This window comes from Phascolarctos cinereus, unplaced genomic scaffold, assembly GCF_003287225.1.
Source record: "Phascolarctos cinereus isolate Bilbo 61053 unplaced genomic scaffold, phaCin_HiC Scaffold_5;HRSCAF=322, whole genome shotgun sequence".
Taxonomy (NCBI): Eukaryota; Metazoa; Chordata; class Mammalia; order Diprotodontia; family Phascolarctidae; genus Phascolarctos; species Phascolarctos cinereus.
Window position 1 is genome coordinate 301,675,498 of NW_027555958.1, and position 26,109 is coordinate 301,701,606.

At 43.7% G+C, this 26,109-nt stretch overlaps 1 protein-coding gene across 1 annotated transcript in view; it reads right to left on the reverse strand.

Annotated features, from left to right (window-relative positions):
* The window catches only part of TNS4 (tensin 4), a 29,236-nt gene extending 8,789 nt beyond the window's left edge, over positions 1-20,447 (reverse strand). The window contains 5 exon segments of the mRNA XM_020997266.2: positions 1,662-1,691; positions 1,694-2,103; positions 6,312-6,756; positions 13,872-14,467; positions 20,216-20,447. Of these exon segments, the coding sequence (XP_020852925.1) occupies positions 1,662-1,691; positions 1,694-2,103; positions 6,312-6,756; positions 13,872-14,352 (1,366 nt within the window). The 5' untranslated portion in view covers positions 14,353-14,467; positions 20,216-20,447.
* Between the last annotated feature and the right edge of the window lie 5,662 nt (positions 20,448-26,109).

Here is a 26,109-nt window from a genome sequence, read left to right on the forward strand (position 1 = left end):
TTCAAACAGACCCAAATGAAAGGTTTCTGGGGTATCGGTATCTCTGAATTTGTAGACCCCTTTACACATTTAACCTTTGTGGCCATTAGTTCCTTCATCAGTAAGATGAGGGGTTATCTATTTTGAAGTCGAATGTAAGTTCCTTGAGGGTAGGGACTATTTAGTTTTTGTTTTTGTATCTCCAATGGCTAGCACGGTACCTGGTACCTATGAGGTGCTTAAGGTCTTCTTTAGCCCTAAATGTCACAAAACCTGTGATAATTCTGGCAATTAATCAGAATCAAATTGGTAAAAATTCAATTAAAAAGATAAAATCATCCAGTAGATTTGTGGCACTGCTCTGCTTGAATCTGTTCAATTTCACGGCCCATTCCCTCCCTACTTCTAAAATTGCCATATGACATATTTAACTGTTAAAGGGCAAGCAATATACTCTGGTAGAAAGGATATTTGACTAGGAGTCAGTAGACCTGAATTTCTATGACTGACTCTTCATTAATTTTGTATGTGGCCTTGTGGCAAATCACTTCCCTTTCTGGACTTCAGTTTCCTTATCTATAAAATGAGGGGCTTAGATTAGATGGTCTATGAAGTCCGTTCTAGCCATGAAGGTCTATAAAATTAAAAGGAATTAGATTTGGAAGATTTTTGAAAAATTTGATATCTCTGAAAAAAAACTGGAGATGCCCAGGGTGACATGAAACTAGGCCGGGGAACCACAGGGCTAAGGGAATGCTGGAGGCAACATCAAACAGTAGAAAGAACAATGGATTTTGAAGTGAGAGGACTTGAGTTCAAATCCTGTTGCTGATGCTTGTCACCTATATGACTTTGGGCACATAGGTAATTTAGTTTGCGTGGTCCTCAATTTCCTTAGCTGTATAAGGAAGATACAGGGACTTTGAGGTCCTTTCAGTTTTATTTCTATGATCCTATGAATTGGAGATTCCATGGCTTGACATAGAACTAAACTTGAGAACTTGAGGGTTTAGTAAACTCTGGAAGCAGCCTACCATAGTGAAAATAGCACAGGATTTGAAGTCCCAGAATCTGGGTTTAAATCCCAGTTCTGCCGGTTACTACCTATGTAACCTTGGGCCAGTCACATAACCACTCTGAGTTTTAGTTTCCTTATCTGTAAAACGAAGGGGTTGGCCTAGATGGCTTCTAATGTTCCTTCAAGTCCTAAAGCTACATGACATTCATTCATTCAATAAACATTTAAAAGTGCCTACCTACTATGTACCAGGCATTGTGTTAGCTTTGCGGATACAAGAAGAGGTAAAAACCCTTATCTACGTGACCTTGGGCTACTCATAAGGAGATTCTTTCTGTGCCTTAGTAAAGCACTTAGCACAGCGTCTGGCACATAGTAGGTGCTTAAAATGCTTATTTCCTCTCCCCTTTCATCTATAAAATGAAGGGGTTGGACTAACTAACTTCTGCTTCCTCTCAGCTCTAGATTAGGATTCAGCCTTTAGGAGCTTGGAGCCCCTCTTTATGGAGGGAATTTCCAGATAAAGAGAATAAGAAAATGAGATTTTGAGGAAAGGGCAGGGGCCATATCTTATATTGCCTGATATCTTCTTCTATACTAGATTAAAGCTTAGCACCCAGAAGGAACTTAATCAATGTTAATAATTTGGAAGATGGAAACTCACCCTCTGAAGAGGAAGCAAGGGAGCTCTCGGAGGGGTCTTGCTGTGGCTGCTGAGGGCTGCATAGGGGTTGCTGGGAGTGTCAACCATGGGCCGGACAAAGCTGTTATGTCGGCGAGGAGGCTGTGGGGAGGCAGAGCCTGGTTCCGGGCAGCCATTGATCAGCACAATGGGTATGTCCACCATGGAATTAGCAATGGAAGGGGGGCAACTGCTGGCATGTTCCTTCTGCAGTGGAGGTGAGTGTGAGCCAGCAGGCTGGCCCAAGGTGGAGACTGGTGGTGTGAATCCTGAGTCAGGGCTCTGGAGGTGGAAGTAGCTAGGTCTCCCACTGGGAGAAGAGGTGCTGGGGCTGTGGATACTAGAGGAAGAGCCTCTGGAGCATTCTGGGGACTTGTAGGCAGGCTGGTGGCTGGAGGCGGTGGTGGGAAGCAGAGACTGGCTGCTGTAGAGAAAGAGAGAAGACAGGTTGATATGATGTCTCCAAAGGGCACATTCTCCATCCCAGGCACTAGCTGTTGTGCCCTAAGCACAGTGCCTGGCACTTAGTAAGTGCTTACTAAATGATTGTTGACTGTCTGACTCCACAGCATTGGGTTTGATTAAGTGCAGCCTGGCAACCCTCTAAGTCAGGGTTTCTTAACCCTTAGACTTCCGTCTTCAAAGAATGTTCTTAAATGCATAAAATGAAATACATAGGATTATAAAGGAAACCAATTATGCTAAAACAGTTATCCAACTATTTTAAAAAAAAAACAAGTTCATGAAAACCTGGAAAGACTTACATGAACTGAAACAATGTGAAGTAAGCAGAATCAGTAGAACATTGTACACAGTAACAGCAATACTGTATAATGGAAGAACTGTGAATGACTTAGCAATTCTCAATGATCCAAGACAATCCCAAAGGACTCATGATGAGAAATGCTATCCTACAGAGAAAGAACTGATGTTGTTTGAATACAGACTGAAGCTTTCTTTCTCTCTCTTTCTCTCTCTTTCTTTCTTTTTCTTTTTCTTTCTTCTTCCTTCCTTTCTTCTTGTATAAAATGACTAATATGGAAATGTTTTACATGATTGCACATGTGTAACCTGTTTCAGATTGCTTATTGTCTCAGGCAGGGGAGAAGGGAAGGAAGGATAGAATTTGGAACTCAAAACTCGAAAAGAAAAGAATGTTAAAAATTGTTCTTACATGTAATTGGGGGAAAATAAATATTATTAAAAATACAACATGTTCATGGACCCCAGATTAAGAACTCCTGTTCTAAGCAAAAGGTCAGCCCAATTAAATGGAATAGCTAGAAGATGCAGTGCATAGGATACTGGGCTAGGAGTCAGAAAGACTTGAGTTCAACACAGACACTTAATCAGTTGTGTGACCCAGGACAAATTGCTTGACCTCTGCTTGCTTCAGTTTCCTCAATTGTAAAATGGGAAAGATAACAGCACCTATCTCCCAGGGTTGTTGTGAGGATCAAACAAATAACGTCTGGCATATAGTAGGTGCTTAATAAATGTTTTTTCCTTTCTTGAATCTCTGCCAAAGATACTTAGCCATATATGACTGGCATATAATTTCTTTATCATTCGATCTTTCCTAGTATCCTCCCCAACCTGTGCCTTCCCTCCCCTTTGTCCCACTTCCCTTTTGGTTCTAACTAGTACTTAGAGAGTTCTGTTTGAGCAGAGATTCACCTAAACTTAAAAAAATCAGTGATTGGGCCCAGGCCAACTGCTCTCAGCCTCTAGGATAGAATAGTGGATTACAATCTCAGTAGGAACCAACAGAATGATATGTAGCCAAGAAAACCAATTAGATCTTAGGCAACATTAAGAGTGGTAAAGAGCCCAGAATAAGGGAGATACATAACAATCCGGCTGTCTTCTGCCATGGCTGGACTACATTTGGAGCACTGTAGGCACCCCAGTTTAGCAAGGACATTACTGAACTGGAGAATGTTCAAAGGAGAGTATCTAGGACAGTAAATGGCCTGATCCAACTACTGACCTCCCTGGCTTCCTTTAGGCATCAGTTAAAATCCCACATTCTACAAGAAACCTTCCCTAACCCCTCTTGATTCCAGGGTTTTCCCTCTTTTAATTATTTCCTATTTACCCTGTACATAGCTTGCTTTGCCAGTATTTGTTTGCACATTGTCTCCCCCATTAGACTGTAAGCTTCTTGAGGGCAGGGGCTGTCTTTTGTCTCTTTTTGTATTCTCAGAGTTTAGCATAATGCCTGGTGCATAGTAGGTGCTTAATAAATATTCATCGAACGAATGAATGTTGGAGGAATATCGGTTGAAGGAATGAGGGATGTTTAGGTGAATGGAGAAGAGAAGAGCTTGGGAGAGGAAGGACAGGGAAAAGGCAATGATTTCGGTGATTAGGGATTTGGATGGTTTTCAGAGAGAAGGGGATCTGCCTTACTCCACTTGGTCCCAGATGGAAGAACTAAACAGAATGGGTGGACACGCTAGAGGGGCAGATTTGGCTAGATGTAAGGAAAAAGAATTCCTAACAATTAGAAATATTCAAAAGTGTAACGGGCCTTCTTGGGAGGTAGCCAGGGTTCCTTTCTGCTTCACTAAAGGACTCTGAGGACATGGCAGTACGGTTTTTTGGTCAGGTTCGACTAGATGACCTTCCAATTCTGAGATGACGTGTGATCTATATCCCTAGTCCCTGGTATCAGAAGACTGGGGTTCAAATATGGCCTTTGCCACTAACCAGATATATGACTTTGGGCAAGTCACTTAACTCCTCTGGTCCTCAGTTTCTTTGCTCATAACTGCACTAATACTTTTGGGACAGCCTGCATACTACTTTATGACTGCTATACTGTACATGATTATCTAATTTGAACTTTACATTCCCCCTGAGTTAGGTACTTCAGATTTGATTATATCTCTTTTATAGATAAGGAAAATGGGGCTTAAGAGGTAAGTGAGCTGTCCAGAGTAAGTATGAAAGGCAGGATTTGAACCCAGGACTCCCTGATTCCAAATCTAGAATATTCGCTTTGCCACATTGTTTCTTATATGCTGTTGATGGCTTAGCCATAATCAGGCTCCAGTCAGTGTGTCCCTGACTGGACATCATTCTGCAGCCATCCCTATACCCTACTACCCACCCAGCTGAAGAGAACCCTGTGGTTTGTGTTTGGGGGGAAGGTCCTCTTTTCTTATATGCCTAAAGTATATGTTCATAGGATCCAAGATCTAGAGCCGGAAAGGACCTCTGAGGCTACTGAGACTGGCCCCCACATTTTACAGATGAGGAAACTGAGGCATGGCCAAATTATGTCACCTGCACATTCAGTCAGTCAGTCCACAAGCACATATTTAACACTTTTTTTAATACCAGGTACTGTGAAAACTACTGGGGATTCAAAGAAAGGCAAAAAAAACCCAACCCTGCTCATTACAGTGCAGTGGGGGAGGTGACATACAAACAACTATGTACAAACTGGGCAGGATAAATTGGGGGTAGTCTCAGAGGGGAGGCATTAAGCTTAAGGAGGACTGGGGTATATCTGAGTCAGGATTTGAATTCAGGCCATCCTGACTCCAAATCCAGCACTGTGTTACTTGTGTGATCTTGGGTAAGTTGCTTAACTTGCCTGAGCCTCAGTTTCCTTATTTGTAAACTGAGGAAGTTGGAGTAAATGGTCTTCAAGGTCCCTTCCAGCTCTGTCTATATATTTATGAGCCTATGACTATGATCTCTTTCTAACATGTTCCCAGCTTGGGACTGCAGGATAAAAAGCATACTGGCAAATCCCTAAAATGGATGAAAATAAAGGCACTGTGGTAAGGAAAAATCCAGAAAGTATAAAGCTTTGCTTCTTTTTAAATTTCTTCTTTCTTTAAGGGTTTTCTAAGAGTATTTTCTGCATGTACTTAGAGGGCTTGGGGTAGCTAGGTGGTATAGTGGTTAGGGCAATCAGCCTGGACTCAGGAAGACCTGAGTTCAAATCCAGCCTCAGATACTTACTAGCTGTGTGACCCTGGGAAAGTCACTTGACTCTGTTTGCCTCAGTTCCTCATCTGTAAAATGAGCTGGAGAAGGAAATGGCAAACCACTCTAGTATCTTTGCCAAGAAAACCCCAAATGGGGTCACAAAGAGTCTGACATGACTGAAACAACTGAACATCAACAAAAAGAAGGTGTAGACTTTAAAATAATACATTTTGTTTGACAAGTTCTTAATATAATATCATGGTGAGGTGGAAAGAGCGCTTCATTTGGAGGCAAGATTTGGGGTTTGACTCCTACCTCAGATCCTAGTCAGGTTAGCTATAGGACTATGAATATGTCTCTTAACTTCTCAAAGACTCAGTTTTCTCATTTGTAAAATGTGGACAAGCATATTGGCATGATCTTCCTCAGTAGACTTCTCCTTGAAGTGTGATGTGTAGGTCAGATTTTCATAAAAAGAATCTCATTTTAATTAAACACATGACCTCCTTATTTAAATGAATTCATTTGTAAAGTGAAGAGCCCTTAATTCATCTTGAAAGAAAAATACCATTCACAGGTTTTCTGCTTAAAGTGAGGCATACCTACAGATCATTCTGCCAACAGTCCCGAGCAGAGGCTGGTTTAGTCACTAGGAAGGGAGGGAGAGCAAAGCAAAAATGGATGTACCTGCCAAACACGTAGCTGGTGTCAGAGCCTGGGCTGCTGGACAACAGAGAAGCCCCACTACCTCTCTGCAGTGCCCAGCTTCCCAGTGAGGGCCTTGGCATGGCTCCTGAGCCTGGGGAAGCTTCCAGGAGGAAGGTGTCACTCTGAGGACCAGGGTTCATGTTCTTGGGATGGGGAATGGTGATACCAGGGGAGGATGAGTGATGAGATGATAGATCTCCCACCAGGGGTGGAGGCTGATGCAAGTGGTGACGTCCCCTATGCTGGTTCCCAGAGAAAATGAGGCTCTCGCTGCTGGCACTGTTTTCACGGGGGGTGTCTCTGCAGAGGAGGATACCACCACTGAGAGGTGATCCGCAGGAAGGGATGACTGAGGGGCTGGAACAGCTCTGAGGGGGTTCCTGGCACCTTGATTTGGGAGACGTCACCTCAATATACTTGATATCTTATGGAGAGAGAAGAAAGGGAAGAACATCATTCAGGCATCTGTGCTCCAACTGGAACCTCTCTAGAAGAGAGGGTTCTTTCTAGAAGAAAGAATAGGAGCTGGATTCTCAAGAGTTGCTACCAATGTAGGAACCCTCTCCCCACACTCCTCTGGACAATCACGAGGCAAGGCCATTGCTATTCCTTCTCTCTGTTCCACCATCTCCATGCCTAGTCCTGGAGCAGGCCTGGAGCAGAAGAACTTGATTCAGGAGAGCCGGACTTGAAATCTAGCTCTAACACTGGCTGGGTAACCTTGGATATGTTACTTAATTTCTCTGAGGTCTGGTTGGCTTATCTGTAAAACAGTGGCCTGGAAGATGATTTCTAAGATCACTCCTGGCTCTAAATCTTGTGATCCATGTCCTTCAACACAGGGCCCTGAAGATATGGTTTACTTCCTGCTCCTTCTTTCTCCCCCCGTCCCTCTTGCCCCCTATCCACCCTTCAGGTAAGGGGAATCTGTTTCTTTGTACTATCCTGGACATGTGAGCATGGGTGTTCCTTTTTTCAGAGCATCACTGAGTCCTGCCATATTTATTTCCTTTTCTCTGGTTCTGGCCCTCCCAGAGCCATCACTGGCTTCTGCATGTGGGCCCCTGGTAATGACTGCAAAGCTTGTGCTTGTAGCAGCCTGTAGTAGGGTGGGGCCCATTATCTGGCCACTGCACAGCAGTTCTGGCTCTGTCCTTACCTGCTCATTAAGCCTTGCCTTGCCAGTAGGGGATGGTGATGATGGTGGGACTTACGTCAGATGAAGAGTCAAGGGATGGGCTTGGCCTAGACTTTTTGGGTGGGTGTTGACAGGAGGTGTTCAGCCTGTGTCCTTCTGCCTGTCCTTAAGCTAGAGTAGGATTTCCATTGCTAAAAGGAATGAAGGCTAGGGAGGAAAGTGCTTTGAGAGTGCTAGAACATAAGGAAGGAAGCGCAGTGCTTGCTACATAGTAAGCACTTAATGTTTCATTCTGAGCTAGACTTGCTCAGAACACCATAAGGCCTCTGCCTGGGGTTGGGGAAGGTAGGTATATCTGCTGGGAAGAACCTGCCTTATTTGCTCTTTTCTAGGAGTAAGGGCCAGCTGTTAACCCTGGACACTGCCCATAGTCTAGTGCTGTGGGGGTCCATCAGGCAGCTTTGGCAAATTTCTCCTGGTACCATTCCTACCTTTGGCTTTGTTTCTGGAACCTTACCAGCTCTACAGGGTGGAAAGGGAGCAGGGATTGGGGAAGAGTACTACTGGAAGGGAAGGAGAGAGAGAGAGAGAGACTGAGTTACTGATGTTGTCCTGTAGCTATCAGGAGGTGGATATGGTTGGGAGTGGAAGAACACAGTGGATTCTCTCCACTCCCATAACCAAGGTGTGGTTCTTGTTTATCAGGACAAACAAAATGAGCCCGCAGGGCACCCATGCAGCCAGTTACTAATGGGCAAGTCTGAGCCCAGCATTGGGTAATTTGCCAGGTGCCAAGGGCAAGAGCAGGCAGGGTGGAGGGAAGGGGTGATGGTGGGTTATTAAAACTAAAAGCCCTTTACTGTGGACAAGCATTTACCTGGGAGAAATGTGTTGGAAAGTGAAATATGGCAACATATTTAGAAAGAATTGCTTAGCTCTGGGCATCACATTTTAAGAGGGATGGCACAAAGCTGGATGATAGATACAAACTTTAATAAAAGATCTTGACAGGATAGAAGGTTGGATTGAATTGAATCAGATGAAAATTTAATGAGGGGAAAAAGGGTCATTGATCCAGAGTTGGATGGCACTTGAGTCCAACCTCCTCATTTTACAGGTGAGGAAACTGAGGCCCTGGCAGGTCAAGTGATTTGCCCAAGATCACTAAGTTAATAGTATTCATCCTTTCCAAGTCCAACATTCTGTGGAAATGGACAAGTTTGAGCTCATCCAGAGGAAAGTGAGCAGGATGTTAAAGGATTTGCTAATAAGGTCCTACGAGGAAAGTCCTATGTGAAACGCTAGGCTGCAATCAAAAGCCAGAATTGAAGTTGCTGGGAGAAATAACAACACTTTCAGATATGCAGATGATACCTCTCTGATGGCAAAAAAGTGAAAGAATTAAGAAGCCTCTTGATGAGGGTGAAAGAGGAGAATGTAAAAGCTGGCTTGAAGCTTAACATTAAAAAAAACAACAACTAAGATCTTAGTAACTGGTTCATCACTTCCTGGAAAACAGAGGGAGAAGAAATGGAAATGGTGTCAGACTTTATATTCTTGGGCTCAAAGATCACTGCAGATGATGACTATAGCCATGAAATTAAAAGATGCTTGTTCCTTAGAAGGAAAGCTATGGCAAATCTGGAGAGCATACTAAAAAGCAGAGACATCACCTCGCTGACAAAGGTTTGTATAGTCAAGGCTATGATTTTTCCAGTAGCAATGTATGGCTGTGAAAGTTGGACTATAAGGAAAGCTGATTGCCCCAGAATTGATGCTTTTGAATCGTGGTGCTGGAGAAGACTTTTGAGAGTCCCTTGGACAGAAAAGAGGTCAAATCAGTCAATACTGAAAGAAATTAATTCAGGCTATTCACTGGGAGGTCAAATACCAAAGCTGAAGCTTAAATACATTGGCCACATAATGAAAAGATGGGACTCATTGGAAAAGACCCTGATGGTGGGAAAGATTGAAGGCAAAAGGAAAGGGGAATGGCAGAGGATGAGATGGATAGACAGAGTCATATAAAGAGTGAACATGAACTTGGACAGACTTTGAGAAATAATGGAGGATAGAAGGGCTTGACGTGTTATGGTCTGTGGAGTCATTAAGAGTTGGACATGACTGAACAGCGACAACAAACCTATAAGGAGGGAAGGAATTGCTGATTGTTCACTTGGACTCATATAGAACCATGACAGCTGTCTCTAAATATTTGAAAAAAAAATATTTTGTGGAAGAGGGCAGATTTATTCTGCATTGTTCCAGAGAACAGGACTGCTAGGTAGGAGCCACAGGGAAATGGATTTCAGCTCAATATTTAAGGAAGAACTTTGCAACAGCCAGCCGTGGAATATATAGGGCCCTGTGAGGGAGTAAACTCTCTGTTACCGGAAGTATTCAACCAAAGATGAATGACCAGGATCAGAGACTTTTAGAGTTGGAAGGCACCCTCAGACACCATCTAGTCTCACCCATGTCTGAAAAAAAAATCCCTATAGAGATGTTGAGAGGATATCTGAATTGAATGGACATTATGAGATGACATTCAAGGCTCCTTCAAACATTAACATTCTAGGAGGCAAGGATACAGCAAGATTAGCTGTCCCCTACTCCTTATACCTTGAGAGCAGGGATATTTTTTTGCCTTTCTTTGGCCCCCGATGCATATCACAATGCCTGGAATGTAGTAGGTGCTTAATAAATTCTAGTAGATTGATTCCTCCTGTATCCTCATGTTTTTGTGATTATGATTAAATTCCCCTCATCCCCAGCCTGTGTGGTAGATACATCCTGATGATGCCAGATTACAGATGGGTAGCCACTGAAAGCCCATGAAACTCCAGCTTCTCAAGAGAAAAAAAAGCAAGTTAGGCAAATCTCCAATCTCGTGGACCTCTGGTAACACGTCTCATCACCAACTCTGTATGGTCTGCCTATGGTGAATAGAGACAATTTTGGGGGAAGATATCAGTGGCAGCTAGCTTTTTTTTAAGTGGAATGTAAGCTTAAGGGGTCAAAAGTGTGACATGGAAGCCAACAATTCTGATGCTTTCCTAGGAAATGTACTGTCCAGAAGGAGGAGAGCTCACGGGTTTGTTATGCTTTGCCCAGGAGTGTTGTGTTCAGTTTTGGGCTCCATATTTGAGAAAAGACATGAACAAGCTGGAGAATGCCCAGGTGAGGGGGAATGGGATTTTAAGAGGCTTTGAGACTAGAGTGTGTAAGGGTTCAGTGGAAGAAATTGAGGGTTTTGTCATGAAGAAAAGAGTTTGTCATGAAGAAGAAAAGGCTTGGGAAGAGGATGGGAAAGGGAGACATCATAGCTGTCATTGAGTATTTGAAGGGTAGTCATACAAAAAAAGAACAAACAACATGTTGCAGGGGCTAGAATGATGGACTTGAAGTTAGGAAGACCTGGGTTAAAATTCTGCCTCAGACACTTACTAGTTTTGTGACACTGGGCAAGTCTCTAAAATACTCTGAGCCTCAGTTTCTCATATGTAAAATGAAGGGGATAGATTAACTGGCCTCTTGATCCCTTTCTATCTGTAAATCTAGGGGCCTATTAGGTTTGTTCTCTGCTTGTCTCTACAGGAGACAAGATCTAAGACTAATGAGCAGATTTTATAGAGAGGTAGAGTTAGGTGTGATGGGAGAAAAAACAGTTCCTCACAATGAGGACCATCCAAAAGTGGAATGGGCTGCTTGGGAGGTAATGAGTTCATTTCATTTTAGGCCTTCAAGAGGATGCTGGGTGATCACTTGTTGGAAATATTGGGGAGAACTTTTCTTTCCTTTCTTGGCTAGCCCAGGGTAACGCAGTTAGTAAGTGTCTGAGGCTGGATTTGAACTCAGTTCCTTCTGACTCCAGGGCCAGTGCTCTATCCACTGCACCACCTAGCTACACCGACAAGTTTCTTAATCAGATATGGGTTGAATTAAGTGGCCTCTGAAATCTCTTTCCCATTCTGCTCTCTTCTTTTCCACTTAATCCATTTCCCCAGTGGAAGCTAAAGATTCCTGACTCCTCAAAACCCCTAGCCTTACCTTCTCAAGAGGAGTAATTAGGCTTCCTTTGAGCTTAGAGGCCCCAGGGTAAGGGGATGGGGGGAGAGGACATAGCAGTAGTCCTCTCTGCCAAGAGGTTTCAAAGGTTATCCATGTCCATTAAAGATCCCTGTAGGGTGTAAAACACCCACCTAATGTCATTAATAACTTCCATTAAAATAGTTTGACTCTATTAACAGTAATTATCCCCTAAGCTCCCTCTCTTAAGCAACTCATCATTCCCAACTGGCCCTAACAAGCAGTAATGACCACTAGAGAGATAATTATAGTTTTCATAACTGGTATGGAAGGTGGCCCAAGTCCGAGGGAGAGGTAGGAGAGATAAGGAGAGGCCTTAATCTCCATGTTAAATGCTAACTTTAACTCGGTCATCAGCCTCACTCTCTCCTCCAGGGTCTTTGGAGTGTAATGGCAAGAAAAAAGTCAAGATGACTTTCAATGGCCCACCATATTATAAAAATAAAAATTAAAAGCTTTAAGGAAGGAATGAAAATTAATTGGAGACAAAATCTGGGGTTAAGACTTACCTGAATCTCAACCTGGCTCCAGCCCTAACACTGACTCCATTTCTAATTTTCCTGTTAACTTTAACTTCATTCCTAACATTGACCCTCACCTAACCCTGAACATGGGCAAGTCTTGCTTACTTACTTCCTTGGGTCACAGTTTCCTCTGTCAATGAGGATGTTGGACTATTTAAGCCTTTCCAGCCCTAAATTCTCAGGTCCTTTCTCTAATATTAACAGCCCTCTTTTAACTCTAACCCTAATCTCACCCAGGTCTTAGGCTTTGATTTGTTGTTTCTGTTCAGTTGTACCTGATTCTCTGTGACCCCATTTGGGGTTTTCCTTGGCAAAGATACTAGAGTGGTTTGCCATTTCCTTCTCCAGCTCATTTTACAGATGAGGAAATTGAGGCAAACAGGGTTAAGTGACTTGCCCAGGGTCACACAGCTAGTGAGTATCTCAGGCTGGATTTGAACCAAGGTCCTCCTGACTCCAGGCCCTGCACTCTATCCACTGGGCCACCTACCTGCCCCTTAGGGTTTGATATCCTCATGTGTATGGTGGAATGGATGCTCCTTGACCCTCATACTACAGAGGTCTCCCTGAGTCCTGCAGGTGGACTGAGAGTGTCTTACTTAGAGTTCAGAGGAATGTTGGAGATCTCTTGGTCAAGGTTTCAACTGAGAAAGGAAGCCAGATTCAATGATGTGGGATTAGCATGGATCAGCTCACTCTGTAGGATTCAGCTCTAACTGGGGGGGGTAGCAAAGAAAAGGGCTTTGGAAGATCCTAATCATTTGGGATCCCCGCCTCATCCCACCCCTGGGTCCCTTGGAACAGAGAGAGAGAGAGACATCCCCATCTCCTAGGCTACATTATATAGTCTTAGATTTGGGAGGAACATGAGATATCATCTAGCCAGGGGTCCTTAACCCAGGGTCTGTGAACTTGCTGTTGTTTTTAAATCTTTTGATGACTGAATTGCAATAGAATTAGTTTCCTTTGTAATCCTATGTATTTTATTATATGCATTTAAGAACTTTTTCTGAGAAGGGACCCAAAGGCTACCATAGGGGTCCATGACACAAAAAAAGGTATAACCTCTGATCAAGTCCAACCGCCTCATTTTATAGGTGGGGAAACAGAGGCTCAGAGTAGAGGAAGTGCCTTGGCCAAGGTCACATGCATAGTCAGTGGCAGAACTGAGATTGGAACCCAGGTCCTCTGACTTCACATGTAGGGCTGCTCTGAGAGATATCTCTCTTCCTGGTGGCAGGACACTGTCCCTTGTTCCTCATGACCAGGTACAAAGTCATCCTATTTTGTTTAGAGGCAGTTAAACAGCTTAGTGGATAAAGCACTGGGCCTGGACTCAGGAAGACCTGAGTTCAAATCCTGTCTCAGGTACTTACTAGCTGTGTGACGCTGGGCAAGTAACTTAACAGCTGCTTGCCTCAGTTTCCCCATCTGAAAAATGAGGATAATAATAGCACCTTCCTCTCAGATTTGTTGTGAGGATCAAAGGAGGTAATGTCTGTGCTTAGCACCGTGCCTAGCCTATAGTAACTTCTTCATAAATGTTTGTTTCCTTCTTCCTATGCAACATGCCCTGGGCATGCCATTTTTTGGTGCAAAGGCCTCCTTTGGTGGTCTGGTGAAGACTGAGGCTCCCTTCTCAGAATACTATTTTTAAAGTACAAAGGAAACCAATTATATTGAAATGTAGTTATCAATTTTTTTTTTTAATCTGCAGACCCCAGGTTTAGAAACCCTCTCCTTAGCCATGGTCTCGCTCTTCACCTCCCTGTCCCCCAGCACTCTTACCCAATACTTCTGGGTCTTCTTTTTTGCTCCTTGATACTGTAGCATTGGGGGTTGGGGCTGGGTCTGCTTGAAGGCCTTCTGCCCCTGAAGGCAGAAGCTCAAAGTCAGGGTCAAGTTCAAGGATCATCTGGTTGAGGCTCTCCAGGGAGAAGCCAACGGAGGAAGCCAGTTCATCAGTCCAGCCTGTATCCTGCTGCACTCTGGGCTGGGGGAGGCAATTTGACTTGGTCACTGTTGGTGCTGCCTGTCCTGCTCCAGGGGCTTGGAGGCTCAGGACACAGCTGCCGGGGAGTGATTGCCCCTTGCCAGGTGTGGGGGCCATCAGGACTTGGACCCCCCAGCCTTCAGTGGTATAGTATGGACACTGAGGAGCCAGGTTGGTGTTCTGGGAGGGAAGAAAGCTGTTCCTGGTCTCCTCTTGAGGGCCTACACAGACAGCGTGGCCTGCTCTCAGCATCTGGCTGGACATCACTTGGGACATGGTCAGTGTAGACGTATGGCCTCTGGTTCACCCTTTGTTCTCAGGTCACCCTCCCACGGTCCTTGTTCCAGTCTTGACCAGGAGGTAATCCTTAGCTTCAAGTGCCCAAGGAGACCTGTAAGAGGCAAGGCACAAGAATAGATTAGGCTGGATCATTTAGAAACACTTGGTTCCCAGGTGCTCAGACCATTGGGCTCCCGGAATTCAGGTCCTTCCATGACAACTTCCCTGAGGTCCCCTGGGCATCGCTGATGCCTTCAGATTGTCCTCAGAGCAAGGAGGAAAGGAAGTATCATGCTGAGAGCTCGCAGGGGTCCTTAACCTTTTTTGTGTCTTGTATTCCTTAGGCAGTCTGGTGAAGCCTATGGGCCCCTTCCCAGAATCATGTTTTTAAATGCATAAAATAAAATACACAGGATTACAAAGAAACCAATTTTATTGAAATAAAGATGTAATTTTTTCCCCCATCCAAGTTTGCAGATCCTTTGAAATCTATCCATATATTTCTTGAGAGTCAGTGGATCCCAAATTAAAAACTCCTGATCTGAGGTGTGTCTAATGTAATCTTGTTCACAGGCAGGGGAATGGATAAAACCACTACTCTAGGTTAAGTTAACATGCCTTGAGAGAAGCAATGTGGTGTGAAGTGGAAAGAGCCCTGGACTGGGAGTTAAGAAACCTAGGTCTGATCCTAGCTTTGAAGGCTTCTTACCTGTGTGATCCTGGAAAAGAAACCTAACCTCTCTGAATCTCGATTACCAAATCCATAAAATGGGGATAGTATCATTTATAGAGTCATTAGGGCAGCTAGATAGCTCAGGGGATAGAGTGCTAGGCCTGGAATCAGGAAGACCTCAGTTCAAATCCAACCTCAGACACTTACTAGCTGTGTGACCTTGGGCGAGTCACTTAACCTCTGTTTGTCTTAATCCACTGAAGAAGGAAATGGTAAATCAATACAGTAACTTTGTCAAGAAAACACAGACAGCATGATTCATGGTGTCATCAAGAGTCATACACGATTAAACAACAACAATGTGTAGTACCTATCTCAGAGGGTTGTTGTAAAGATTGAATCTAACCCCTTCATTCGGCAGATTGTGGAAACTGAGCCTAGGGAGGGGCAGAGATTTCCCAAGATGACATGCATAGATAGTGGGTCTTTTGACTCTCAAGGCCTTTTGACTCCTTGTTAATAACAACCAACATTTATACAGAGGATCAACTTGAAAGTTCAAAGCACTTTACATACATCACTCAATTCAATTCAATCAGTATTTAATGCATGCCTATTATGTGCAAGGCACTGTGGTGAGCTCTGGGGATATAAAGGCACAACAGAAATAGTCCTTGCTCTCAGAGAGGTATATCTTTTGTTTTTATATAATAATTAGTATTTATAAAAACTTTTAAGGTTTACAAAATACCTTAAAAATACTATCTCGCTTATCCTTACAACTCTGAGAGATAGGTGCTATTATCATCCCCATTTTACAGATGAGGAAACTGAGGATAGCAGAAGTTAAGTGACTTGACCAGGGTCATACAGCTAGTAAGTATCTGAGGCTGGTCTTTAATTCAGGTCTTCCTGACTCCTGGTCCAGTGTTCTATACATTGGGCCACACTGCCTTCCAGAGAGCTAGCCCTTCTGGATGGGGATTGGATCTGCCATTTCATTGGTATGGGATTCAAAATCCACCCCTGGGTCTTCCTGTCCCAATGCAAGTCAGTATTTTCTATGCACCTTAGAGTTTTGGAGATCTGAGAGGTCAGAGAAGTTGCCCAGGGCCACCTAGCAAGGAGGTGTCCGAGGCAAGACCTGAAATCAAATCAGCCTTTCTGACTCTGAGGTGGGCTCTCTATCTGCCTCCCTTTGTCATCTTTCAGATCTTCTAGAAAGCCAAGCAGAAATGAAAGGGGGAAAAGGAAATAGGTCAGCAAAATGAACTCGCCCGCTGCGAAAGTCTGGCATTCTATGCCACATTCCACACTCATAGTTCAGAATTTTCTTCTTTTATCGGGGAAGCAACATATACATAGACAATTAAATACAGAAGATATGCAAAGTGGCTTCTAGAGAGAGGGTGCTGTCCACGGGGGCAACAGGGCAGACTTTCTTTGGGAGGCAGTGGGTGAACAAGTTTTAAAGGAAACTTATTATTCTCTCATTGGTGCCTGCCTCACAACAACCTTGTGAGGTAGGCACCAAAGAGATTGTTATCCCCATTTTACAGATGAGAAAATGGAGACTGGGGGAAGAGGAGTGGTTTATCCAGGGTCACACAGCTCATAAGTGACAGAGGAAGGGTTTTGAATCCAGATCTTCTTGACTCTGGTTACTTCATAAGCCCTTTCTCTCATCTGGGGGGAGAGCTTCTGTTCCCCAGTCTTTCTTTCTCTCTCTCTCTCTTTTTTTCCTTCCTTCCTCTCTTTCCTTCTTTATTTTTTCTTTCCTTCCTTCTTTTTTCCTTCCTTCTTCTTTTTCCTTCCTTTCTTCTTTCCTTCCTTCCTTTTTTCTTTCCTTTGTTCTTTCTTTTTTCTTCCCTCTCTTCCTTCTTTTTTCTTTCCTTCTTTCTCTTTCCTTTTTTCTCTCTTTCTCTTTCCTTTTTTCTTTATCTCTTTCCTTCCTTCTTTCTCTCTTTCTTCCTCCTCCCCCCTCTGTCTCTCTCTTTCTCTCTGTCTGTCTCTTGCTCGCTCTCTCTCTCTCTTCCTTTCTCCTCCTCCTTCTCCTCCTTCTCTTTCACCTTTCACATGAAGAAGCAGAGTACTGGCTTTTGTTTGGCTTGAGTCCAGACTGCTTTTTGGCTGCTACGATTGGCTGGGATCCATTTTCCTGATTCACACTAGGATGGGTCTGGGATGCTCAGAAACTCCTATCATCTTGCTACGGCAATGAGGGCAATCTTTATTACCAGAAAGCTGGGAGGAGGTTGTTGTGTTTCCAGAATTGATCAGGAGAAGAGGGAACAAGAGGACGAATCCACCTTGACAGGGCCAGGCGTGCTGCTCCCAGGGTGTCATGGCTGGCTGCTAAGGCTGCATCTTGGAGGATGTCCATAAATGGAAATGGGAAGAAGCCATCGAGGTCTCCCTCCCACTACCTAGGCTCAGGGCAGCTGAGGATACTGGGAGATGATTTTTCCATGATTATGCTCAAGTATCTCTGATGCGTCAGGACAAGATCTCAAAGCACTTCACAGTATGCGTCTTGAAGAAGTGACAGTTGTAAACTCTGCCATAGCCTCTATCCTCCTGGGAGGATGGGTCAACTGCCTTGAGTTATGTCAAGAGCTCTGCCTAGACATGGGGGTGGAGAAGAAGACCTGGGTTCACATCCTGTCTCAGACACCTACTGGCTGTGTGACTCTGAGTAAATCACTCAACTCATCCATGCTCTAGGCTAACAATACTCAAAGTGTGGTCTTCAAACCCGGGGGAGGGGTGGTGGTGTTCCCAAGACCCTTTTAGGGGGCCCTTGTGGTCGAAACTATTTTCATGGTAATACTAAGACGTCATTTCTGTAACTCATGTAAACAAAAACTCCTTGGGGTCTTCAGTAATTTTAAGAGAGAAATTTTTAAGCCAAATGGTGTAAATGAGTCCTGAGGCCAAATCGAGAACTATTGCTGTAGGCAACTCTTTAAACTATAAGGTCTGCAGTTGGTGGAGGGAGTTTCTTGATCTGGCAATTCTCCCTCCCAGATCCAGCTCCTATTTCTGTAAAATAAAGAAATTGGACCAGAAGAACTAATTTGAGTTCCAACAGTTCTGCAGCCCCATGAAACAAACTCTTTCACATAGACTTAACACAAGGTATATAATCCCCCCCCACCCCCAACCCCATTCTCTTTCCTGAAATGGGAAAATCAGACACAGAGAGATGATCTGAGTCACTGAGAGTGTCAAGGGCAGGCGCAGGGATAGAACAAGCTCTTTTTTGAATTCTGCTTCATTTATGTGGTTACTGAATGAAATTATTAGAAACTCTGGCTGCAACAATCCCAGGGGCCCCACACTGAAGGGATTGTGTCTCTCTTTACCTCGACTCCCACCTAACACCCTGAGAGCTCCTTGGGGTCAAGTCAGTTGACGTTCAGTTGTGTCTGACTCTTCATGACCCCATTTGGGATTTTCTCGGCAAAGATACTGGAGTGATTTGCCATTTCCTTCTCTAGCTCATTTTACAGGTGAGGAAACTGAGCCAAACAGGGTTGAGTGACTTGCCCAGGGTCACACAGCTAGTAAGATTTTTGAGGCCAGATTTTAACTCAGGAGATGAGTCTTCCTAACTTCAGGCCTAGCATTCTATCCACCGGGCCACCTAGTTGCCCACCAAACTCCCTGGAGTAGGGAAAGTCAGTCAGTCAGTCTATTTTGGTCTGGACCCTGTCTCTTTCATCTCCCCCAGGGTCCAGCTCATTATCTGTCTCACACATCCAAGAGGAAATGGAAGTCTGGCTATCACAATTTTCTGTGTATGGCATATAACACAGCTAGGGTCTTCCAGCCCCCTCCTTCATCTGTCAGAGGTACTCATTCTAGAGGGAGGAGTGCTCAACTCCCCAGCCTGAGCCCCTCTCCATAGATCTGGGGAATGAGGTAGGGGATTTTCACAAAGATAATGAGTCAGAAGCACAGCTAATAGCTCCTGAAGCGTACATATAGTAGGTGCCAGATGGTATAGTTCTTGAGGGAAGGGTGTGGGGTGAGAACTCATGGAAAGAATTTTAGCTTTGGAGTCAAAAAGATCTGGGTTCAGATCTCAACTCTGCCAAATTATTAAACATGTGACATTGGGCAAGACACCTCGCCTCTCTGCACAGTTTCCTTTTTTGTAAAATGAGAAAGGTGGAATAAGGTCCCTCTAAGGGGCAGTGAGGTGGCAAAGTGGATAGAATATCAGGCTTGAAGTCAGGAAGACTCTTCTTGAGTTCAAATCTGGCCTCAGACACTTATTAGCTATGTGACCCTAGGCAAGTCACTTAACCCTGTTTGCCTCAGTTTTCTCATCTCTAAAATGAGCTGGAAAAGGAAATGGCAAACCACTCTAGTATCTTTGCTAAGAAAACCCCAAATGGGGTCACAAAGAGTTGGACACAACTGAAACAACTGAACAACAACAAATGCCCTTTCCACTTTATGATCACAGATGACAAATCCTTTCTTGTTCCCAGAAACTACGTCTCCATCAACATCCTGCCTGGATCTCCTGCCATGAGTGGTCCATCTCTGGGCTCATAGGACCACAGAATTCAGACCCTGGGCATCATCTAGTTCTTCCTCCACCCCTCATTTTTAAAAGATGATAAAAATGAGGCTCAGAGAGGTCAAGGGAATTGCCCAGAGCCCCACAGATGTTCAATTTCGAACACAGATGTGAACCCAGGTCCTCTGACTCAGTGGCTTGGGGATTTTCCAAGGTCCTCCAAGTAGCATTTGGCAGAACCAGGGTTCAACACTAACTCTCCACAGAGATGGCTCGATCCTTACCTTTGACCCACCCTCCCCCATTAAACTGTGAGCTTCCTGAGATCAGGGACTGTGGGTTTTTGTATAAAGCAGGCACTTAAATGCATGTTGACTTGACTTCAATCTTTCTTTTCCTCTTAGTCTCAAAGCAAAAACAGGCTGGTGATGATGATATAATCATAATGATGATAATAATGATAGTATTAATAATAAAGAATAATCATAATGATAACATTATTAATCATTTATAGAGCCCTTCGAAGGTTACATGGAGGAAGATGCAAACTATTAGAGAAAGTGACCGGATACGAGACGATAACCTGAACTTCTTCCTCCCCCCTTCCCCATTTCATCACCCCAAAGGCTTAATTAATCTGTGATTTGGGAATCTACCTGTGAAACAGCTGCCTGGGTCCACCTCGGACGAAATGCTTTCCCTGAGGCTGTCCTGCTGTAACTGGTCTCCGGGTACAGAGGCGGGTTCCACGGCCAGGTGCGGAGCGTACTGAAGCTCTAGGCCACCCCCCACTTCTTAAAAGAGCATCTTTTCCGCCCTCCCTTCGGGGCCCAGCACATGGCCTTGACAGCGGGTAGACGCCCCTCCCATTTCCTCTCCTCCCGCTCGGATTTTTGGCCAGCCTCAGGTGTGCCTCAGGTGGGGCTGGCGCGGGGCAGGGGCGGAAGTGAAGCAATGGGAAGCTGGAATCTGAGTTCACTGAGGGAGCAGGGCGGGCGCCCGTGGGCATCAGGCAGGGGTGGGAGGTGGGGATGGGGAGGGAGGCTGGGTGTCTCCCAAGCCGGGAGTCGCCTCTCAGGTACCAGCATCCCGGCTGCCCTGGGCTGCCTCAGCTTGCAGACCAGTAGACTCGAGCCAGGAGTGCCCCCCTCCCGTGTGCGGCAAGATTGTTTTACGCTCAGGTGTCTAGGAGCCGCAGGGGGTGACGTGATTGGAAAATAGGAAACCAGCTAGCTTCTTCACCCTCCGAATTTCTCCTAGCACTTTGTGACTTTCCTTTAAGCGTCTTCTGTAGTAAAGGATGGTGTAGCCAATAAGTCAACAAGCATTTATTAAGCATAGGCACTGCCCACGGAACCCGGGATACAAAGAAAGGCAAAAACCCCAAAACGAAAGGAATAAGTCAAAAACCAAGACACCTAGTCCTAGGCCTCAGGGAGATCTCTCAAAGGGAGACAGCGCATGAACAAATAGGTGCAGAGTTGAACTGGTCCACTTCACTGTCGAGGCTTTTTCATTAGTGTTATTTTTATAAACATCTCACCTTGCCTCACTGGGCTAGTGTGAGGACTGCACTTCATAAACCTTAAAGCACTGTAGAAATGTGAATTATTATTCTTAGTAGGGAGGAGTGAAGCGAACAAGTATTTGACAAGGATCTCTTATGTGCCAGGGGGCAGCTATGTGGCACAGTGGATAAAGTGCCAAGCCTGAAGCAGGGAGACTCATATTACTGAATTCAAATCTAGCCTCATATACTGTGTGACCTTAGGCAAGTCATTTAATCTTGTTTGCCTCTGTTTCTTCATCTGTAAAATGGGCTGGAGAAGGAGATGGCAAACCACTCTGGTATCTTTGCCAAGAAAACCACAAATGGGGTCATGAAGAATCAGACAGCACCAAGAAACATCATGTGCCAGGCGCTGTCCTGGGTGCTTTACAAATATCTTGTTTGATCCTCATAATATCCTTGATTTTACATTTAACATTTTACAGTTAAGGAACCTGAGTCACACAGGGGTTAAAGGACTTGGCCTGGCAGCACACAGCTGGTAAATGGCTGAAGCTGGATTTGCAGTAAAATCTTCCTGCCCCTGGGTCCAGTGCTCTATTGGCTATCCTAGCTGCTTCTAGGAAGCTATTATGTTGTGATATGATATTATATTAGTATTCTTAGTCATAGATAAAATGGTCAGCTCAGTTGTCACCTCCCTCAGGAAGCCTCTCCTGTCTTCCCCAATGATTAACTCTCCAGCCTCTTGAAATTTCTTGGTATTACCTGTCACATGCTTTGTATTTGTTTCTCTGTGCCCTTGCTGAATCTCCCCAGTAGAATGGAAGCTCCTTGAGGGTAAGGACATTTTGGTTTTTGTCACTGTTATTCCCAGCTCCCAGATATATACTTTAGGCATTTAATAAATGTTTATAAATGTTGCTTATAAGCTTCTTCATAGCAGTGACTATTCCATACTTACATTTGTAGTGTACAGCTCATAGTAGGCTAAATGGCTTTAATTTTTAAAAATTTGCTATGAAATTAATAACCACTACATTGAAATGAACGTTTTCAGAGACCAAGTAGAGTGAATAATGAGGATTGTACATAGAGGTGTGAATCTCTGCTACGTGCAACTTACTTTTTCCCCCCTAAGTCCATAACGTATAATTTTCGAAGCTATCCTGCTTGTCTGTGTTCTCTTCTGGCCTTCCTTCTGTTACCTTCATAAAAAAATTCTTCAGTGACTCTTCTATTTCTTTTCTCTTTCTACATGTTTGTTGAATGAATTGATTAAATGGAGACAGAGTCTTAACCCTTTGTTGAAAAGTGTGAGGGGGGCAGCTAAGTAGCACAGTGGATAGACCATCGGCCCTGGAGTCAGGAGGACCTGAGTTCAAATCCAGCCTCAGACACATAACACTTACTACCTGTGTGACTCTAGGCAAGTCACTTAACCCCAATTGCTTCACCAGAAAAAAAAAATAAAAGGAGAAAAAGTGTGAGGGATAGCAGATGGCTAGCCCTATCTCTGCACTAGTAGCCATGGAAAGCTACAAGACCTAGAGCAAATTGGGCACATCTTCTGTAGCAGATCAACGGAAGAACATGGATAAGAATAGCACAAGATGAAAAGCCATGTTCATGAAAAGCCTAATTCTGAAGTTACAATCTGTAGGAGTAGTGGGAGTGCCCATACATATGAGATCTTAGATCCCTTGAAGCATCAGAAAATGGCCTCAGCTTTGCAGTGGTGGATACATTTTGGAGAAGAGTGGGACAAGGCTCTAATGTTGAGATGTAATGTAAGTGATGAAGGGCACTGCTATCTGGTTCTGTTCCAAGGCAGAGCTAAAATTCCTTCTTACTCCCAACCACTAACAGGGATAAGGGAGAACTATTTTCTCCCAGTGCTATCCCCATAAGGAGATGCTGATCTGGTCAGTCCTTTGCCTCATTTCCTCCTATCTGAGGGCAAAGAATCATTTCAGCCCCTGGGTGGTGTTCATGTGAACAGGAAGAGCCAACCATTTTCTCCCACCCCATTAGGGTGAAAAAACAAAGCTTTAGGACATATCTTCCACTCATCATTACATAGGCTAAAATGGAAGATGAGCATTGAAGTTATGCCAGGCCCAAGGCTCTACAAGAAGGTAGATTTAAATCCTGGTGTTGCTACCAATTTGCTGAGTTGCCTCAGGAAATTCAGGTAATGTTTCTAGGCTTCTTTTCCCCCTTCCTTCTGTTCTAGGAGAGAATTAGCTGATTAAATAAAATACAGTTTTTTTTAACCTGACATTCCTAGCTCTCTATAATCTATCTTCCTTTCTAGCTTTATTTCTTTGATTGTTGATTTATCAACAATCATTTCCATAAGCTTTTGAGTTTTAAATTTTTCTCCCCCTCCCTCCCCCCCCTCCCTCCCCAAGACGGCACAAAATCTGATATAGGCTATACATATACATTCCTATTAAACATATTTTCACATTAGTGATGTTGTAAGTAAGAATTAGAACCAATAGGAGGAACCACTAGAAAGAGGAAACAAAACACAACAGAAGGATAAAAAAAGAGCAAATAGTATGCTTTGATCTGCATTCAAACTCCATAGTTCTTTCTTTGGATGTGGATAGCATTTTCCATCATAAGACCTTTGGAGATGTCTTAGATCCTTGCATTGCTGACAAGGGCTAAGTCTATCAACGTTATTCCTTGCACAACGTGGCTGTTACTGTGTACAACGTTCTAGTTCTGCTCACTTCATTCAGCATCAGTCCATACAAGTCCTTCCAGGTTTTTCTGAAGTCAGCCTGTTCATCATTTCTTATAGCACAATAGTATTCCATTACATTCATATACCACAACTTGTTCAGCCATTCCCCAATTGATGGGCATCCTCTCAATTTCCAATTCTTTGCCACCACAAAAAGAGCTGCTATAAATACTTTTGTACATGTGGGTCTCTAGCCTTATTTCTTAATATTTTTTCTTAAATTTTTAAAAATTCTGAACTTTAATGTCAAAGAAAATGGGCATTTTCATATATATAGTAGAACAACAACAAAAAAGAAGATTGGGTATGAAACCACAGACCTCTATTATGTACATCTTACTTTTCTTTATTTTCTTCCTTTTTTTTTTTAGGCAATTGGGGTTAAGTGACTTGCCCAGGGTCACACAGCTAATAAGTGTCAAGTGTTTGGTCTGAGGCCGAATTTGAACCCAGATCCTCCTGACTTCAGGGCTGGTACTCTATCCACTGCGCCACCTAGCTGCCCCTTGATTTTCTTTAATATTAAATTTAACATTTAACTCTCATAGCTGTCCTACTTTGTCTGTGATTCTTTCTGGATTTCATTCTGTTCTCTTCTATGCATTTAAAAATGCTTCAATGTTTCTCTTTTTTTCTTTCTTTCCTCCTTCCTCCCTCCATCCCTCCCTTCCTTCCTCTCTTTCTTTTCTCTTTTCTCCTCTTTCCTTTTCTTTTTTTCTTTCTCTCTTTCTCATTCTTTTTTTACCCAATCCTATTCCCTAGACTACCTTTTCCTCTTATCCTGCTCCACCCTGGTTTGTCTCTTTTTTTTCTTTCTAGCTGTATTTCTCCGCTAATTTCATTCACATACTCTTGATTCTAGCCAAAATGGACTAGTTATTGTTCTTTGATCTTGTTTTTCTCTCTCTTGCCTCTATCATATTTACTTCTGCTGTTCATCATGCTTGGAAAAGGCTCTTCTCATATCTCTCTAGTGAAATTCTTGTCTTAATAATAATGTGTATGTGTGTGTGCATGTGTATAATGTCTATATTTATAACTTTAAGGTTTGTGAAACACTTTACAAATATTATCTCTTTCCCCATATGTGTAAGAGTGCCCCATAACTTTCTAGTCAGAGTTTGGAAGAATCATGGAAAGCTTCATGGAAGTGGTAGCACCTGAGGTGGGCCTTGAAAAGAAAAGAATTTCAACTCTTTAGGTGGGTCTGTTATACTAGAAGTTGTCACAGAGGCGCAAAGGCCTGATCAGTGTCCTGGGGAGACACTGAGTCTCATTATGTTATTATTATACTCTTTACTCACTGCAATCTAACCCTGAAGATGAAGATGTAAGAGGAGACTATTCAAGGCATGGGGGAGGGAGTGAGCAAGGATATAGAGGAGGAAAGGGCAGAGTAGAATAAAGGGATGATGAGAGTAGGCCAGTTTAGTTAGAACGTTGACTACTTTTCCAGTCTTCTTACACATTACTTCCCTCCAGGTACTCTTGGATCCAGTAACACTGGCCTCCTTGATTCATCTTCCCATTCGATAAACTCTAGTGATTAGCTATTGCCTCTAGGATTAAGTACAAAATCCTCTGTTTGGCATTTAAAGCCCTTGATAACTTGGCCCCTTCCTACCTTTCCAGTCTTCTTATACCTTGCTCCCCACCCACATACTCTTTGATCCAATGACATTGTCGTGTTTTAAGTCTTTTTCAGTGTGCACTTGTGAATATTTGTGTTTTAAGCATTTTTTTTTCAGTAGAGGGAATAAATAGCTGTCCTATGCCTGATCTACACTGTACATTGAATACCATTCTATTTGCTTTTGGAGACACCCTAGACTGAGTTAAACTAAGCTTCAAGTGATTTTCCTCAGGGTCCTGAGGTCCAGGCTTAAAGAGCCAGAGAGCATGAGAAAAAAAAAAGCCTGACTCCTCTCTTTACAGGAGAGGTTCCCCCAGGGCTGAGCCTATAACCTATGAACTCGAACTCAGAGCTAGGGCCCCCCATGGGGGAAGGTATCCTCAGCCTTATGGGCTCAGAAGGCCTACTGATACATGGAGAAAAGTAAGACCATTTACTCTGATATCTCTCCTCTTTATCTCAATACTTATTGAACTCAACACCCCCTTCTCTCTTTTCTGTAGTTGCTGATGAAGAGGTGGCCACTCCTTGCCAAGACCAGCTCCTTTACATGTACCCTTGCTTCCATTTCCTCCCGTTCTGTTCATCAGACTGACCACTTCCTACCTCTAATCTTCAGTCTCTATCTTCCAATTGAGTCAGTTGCCAA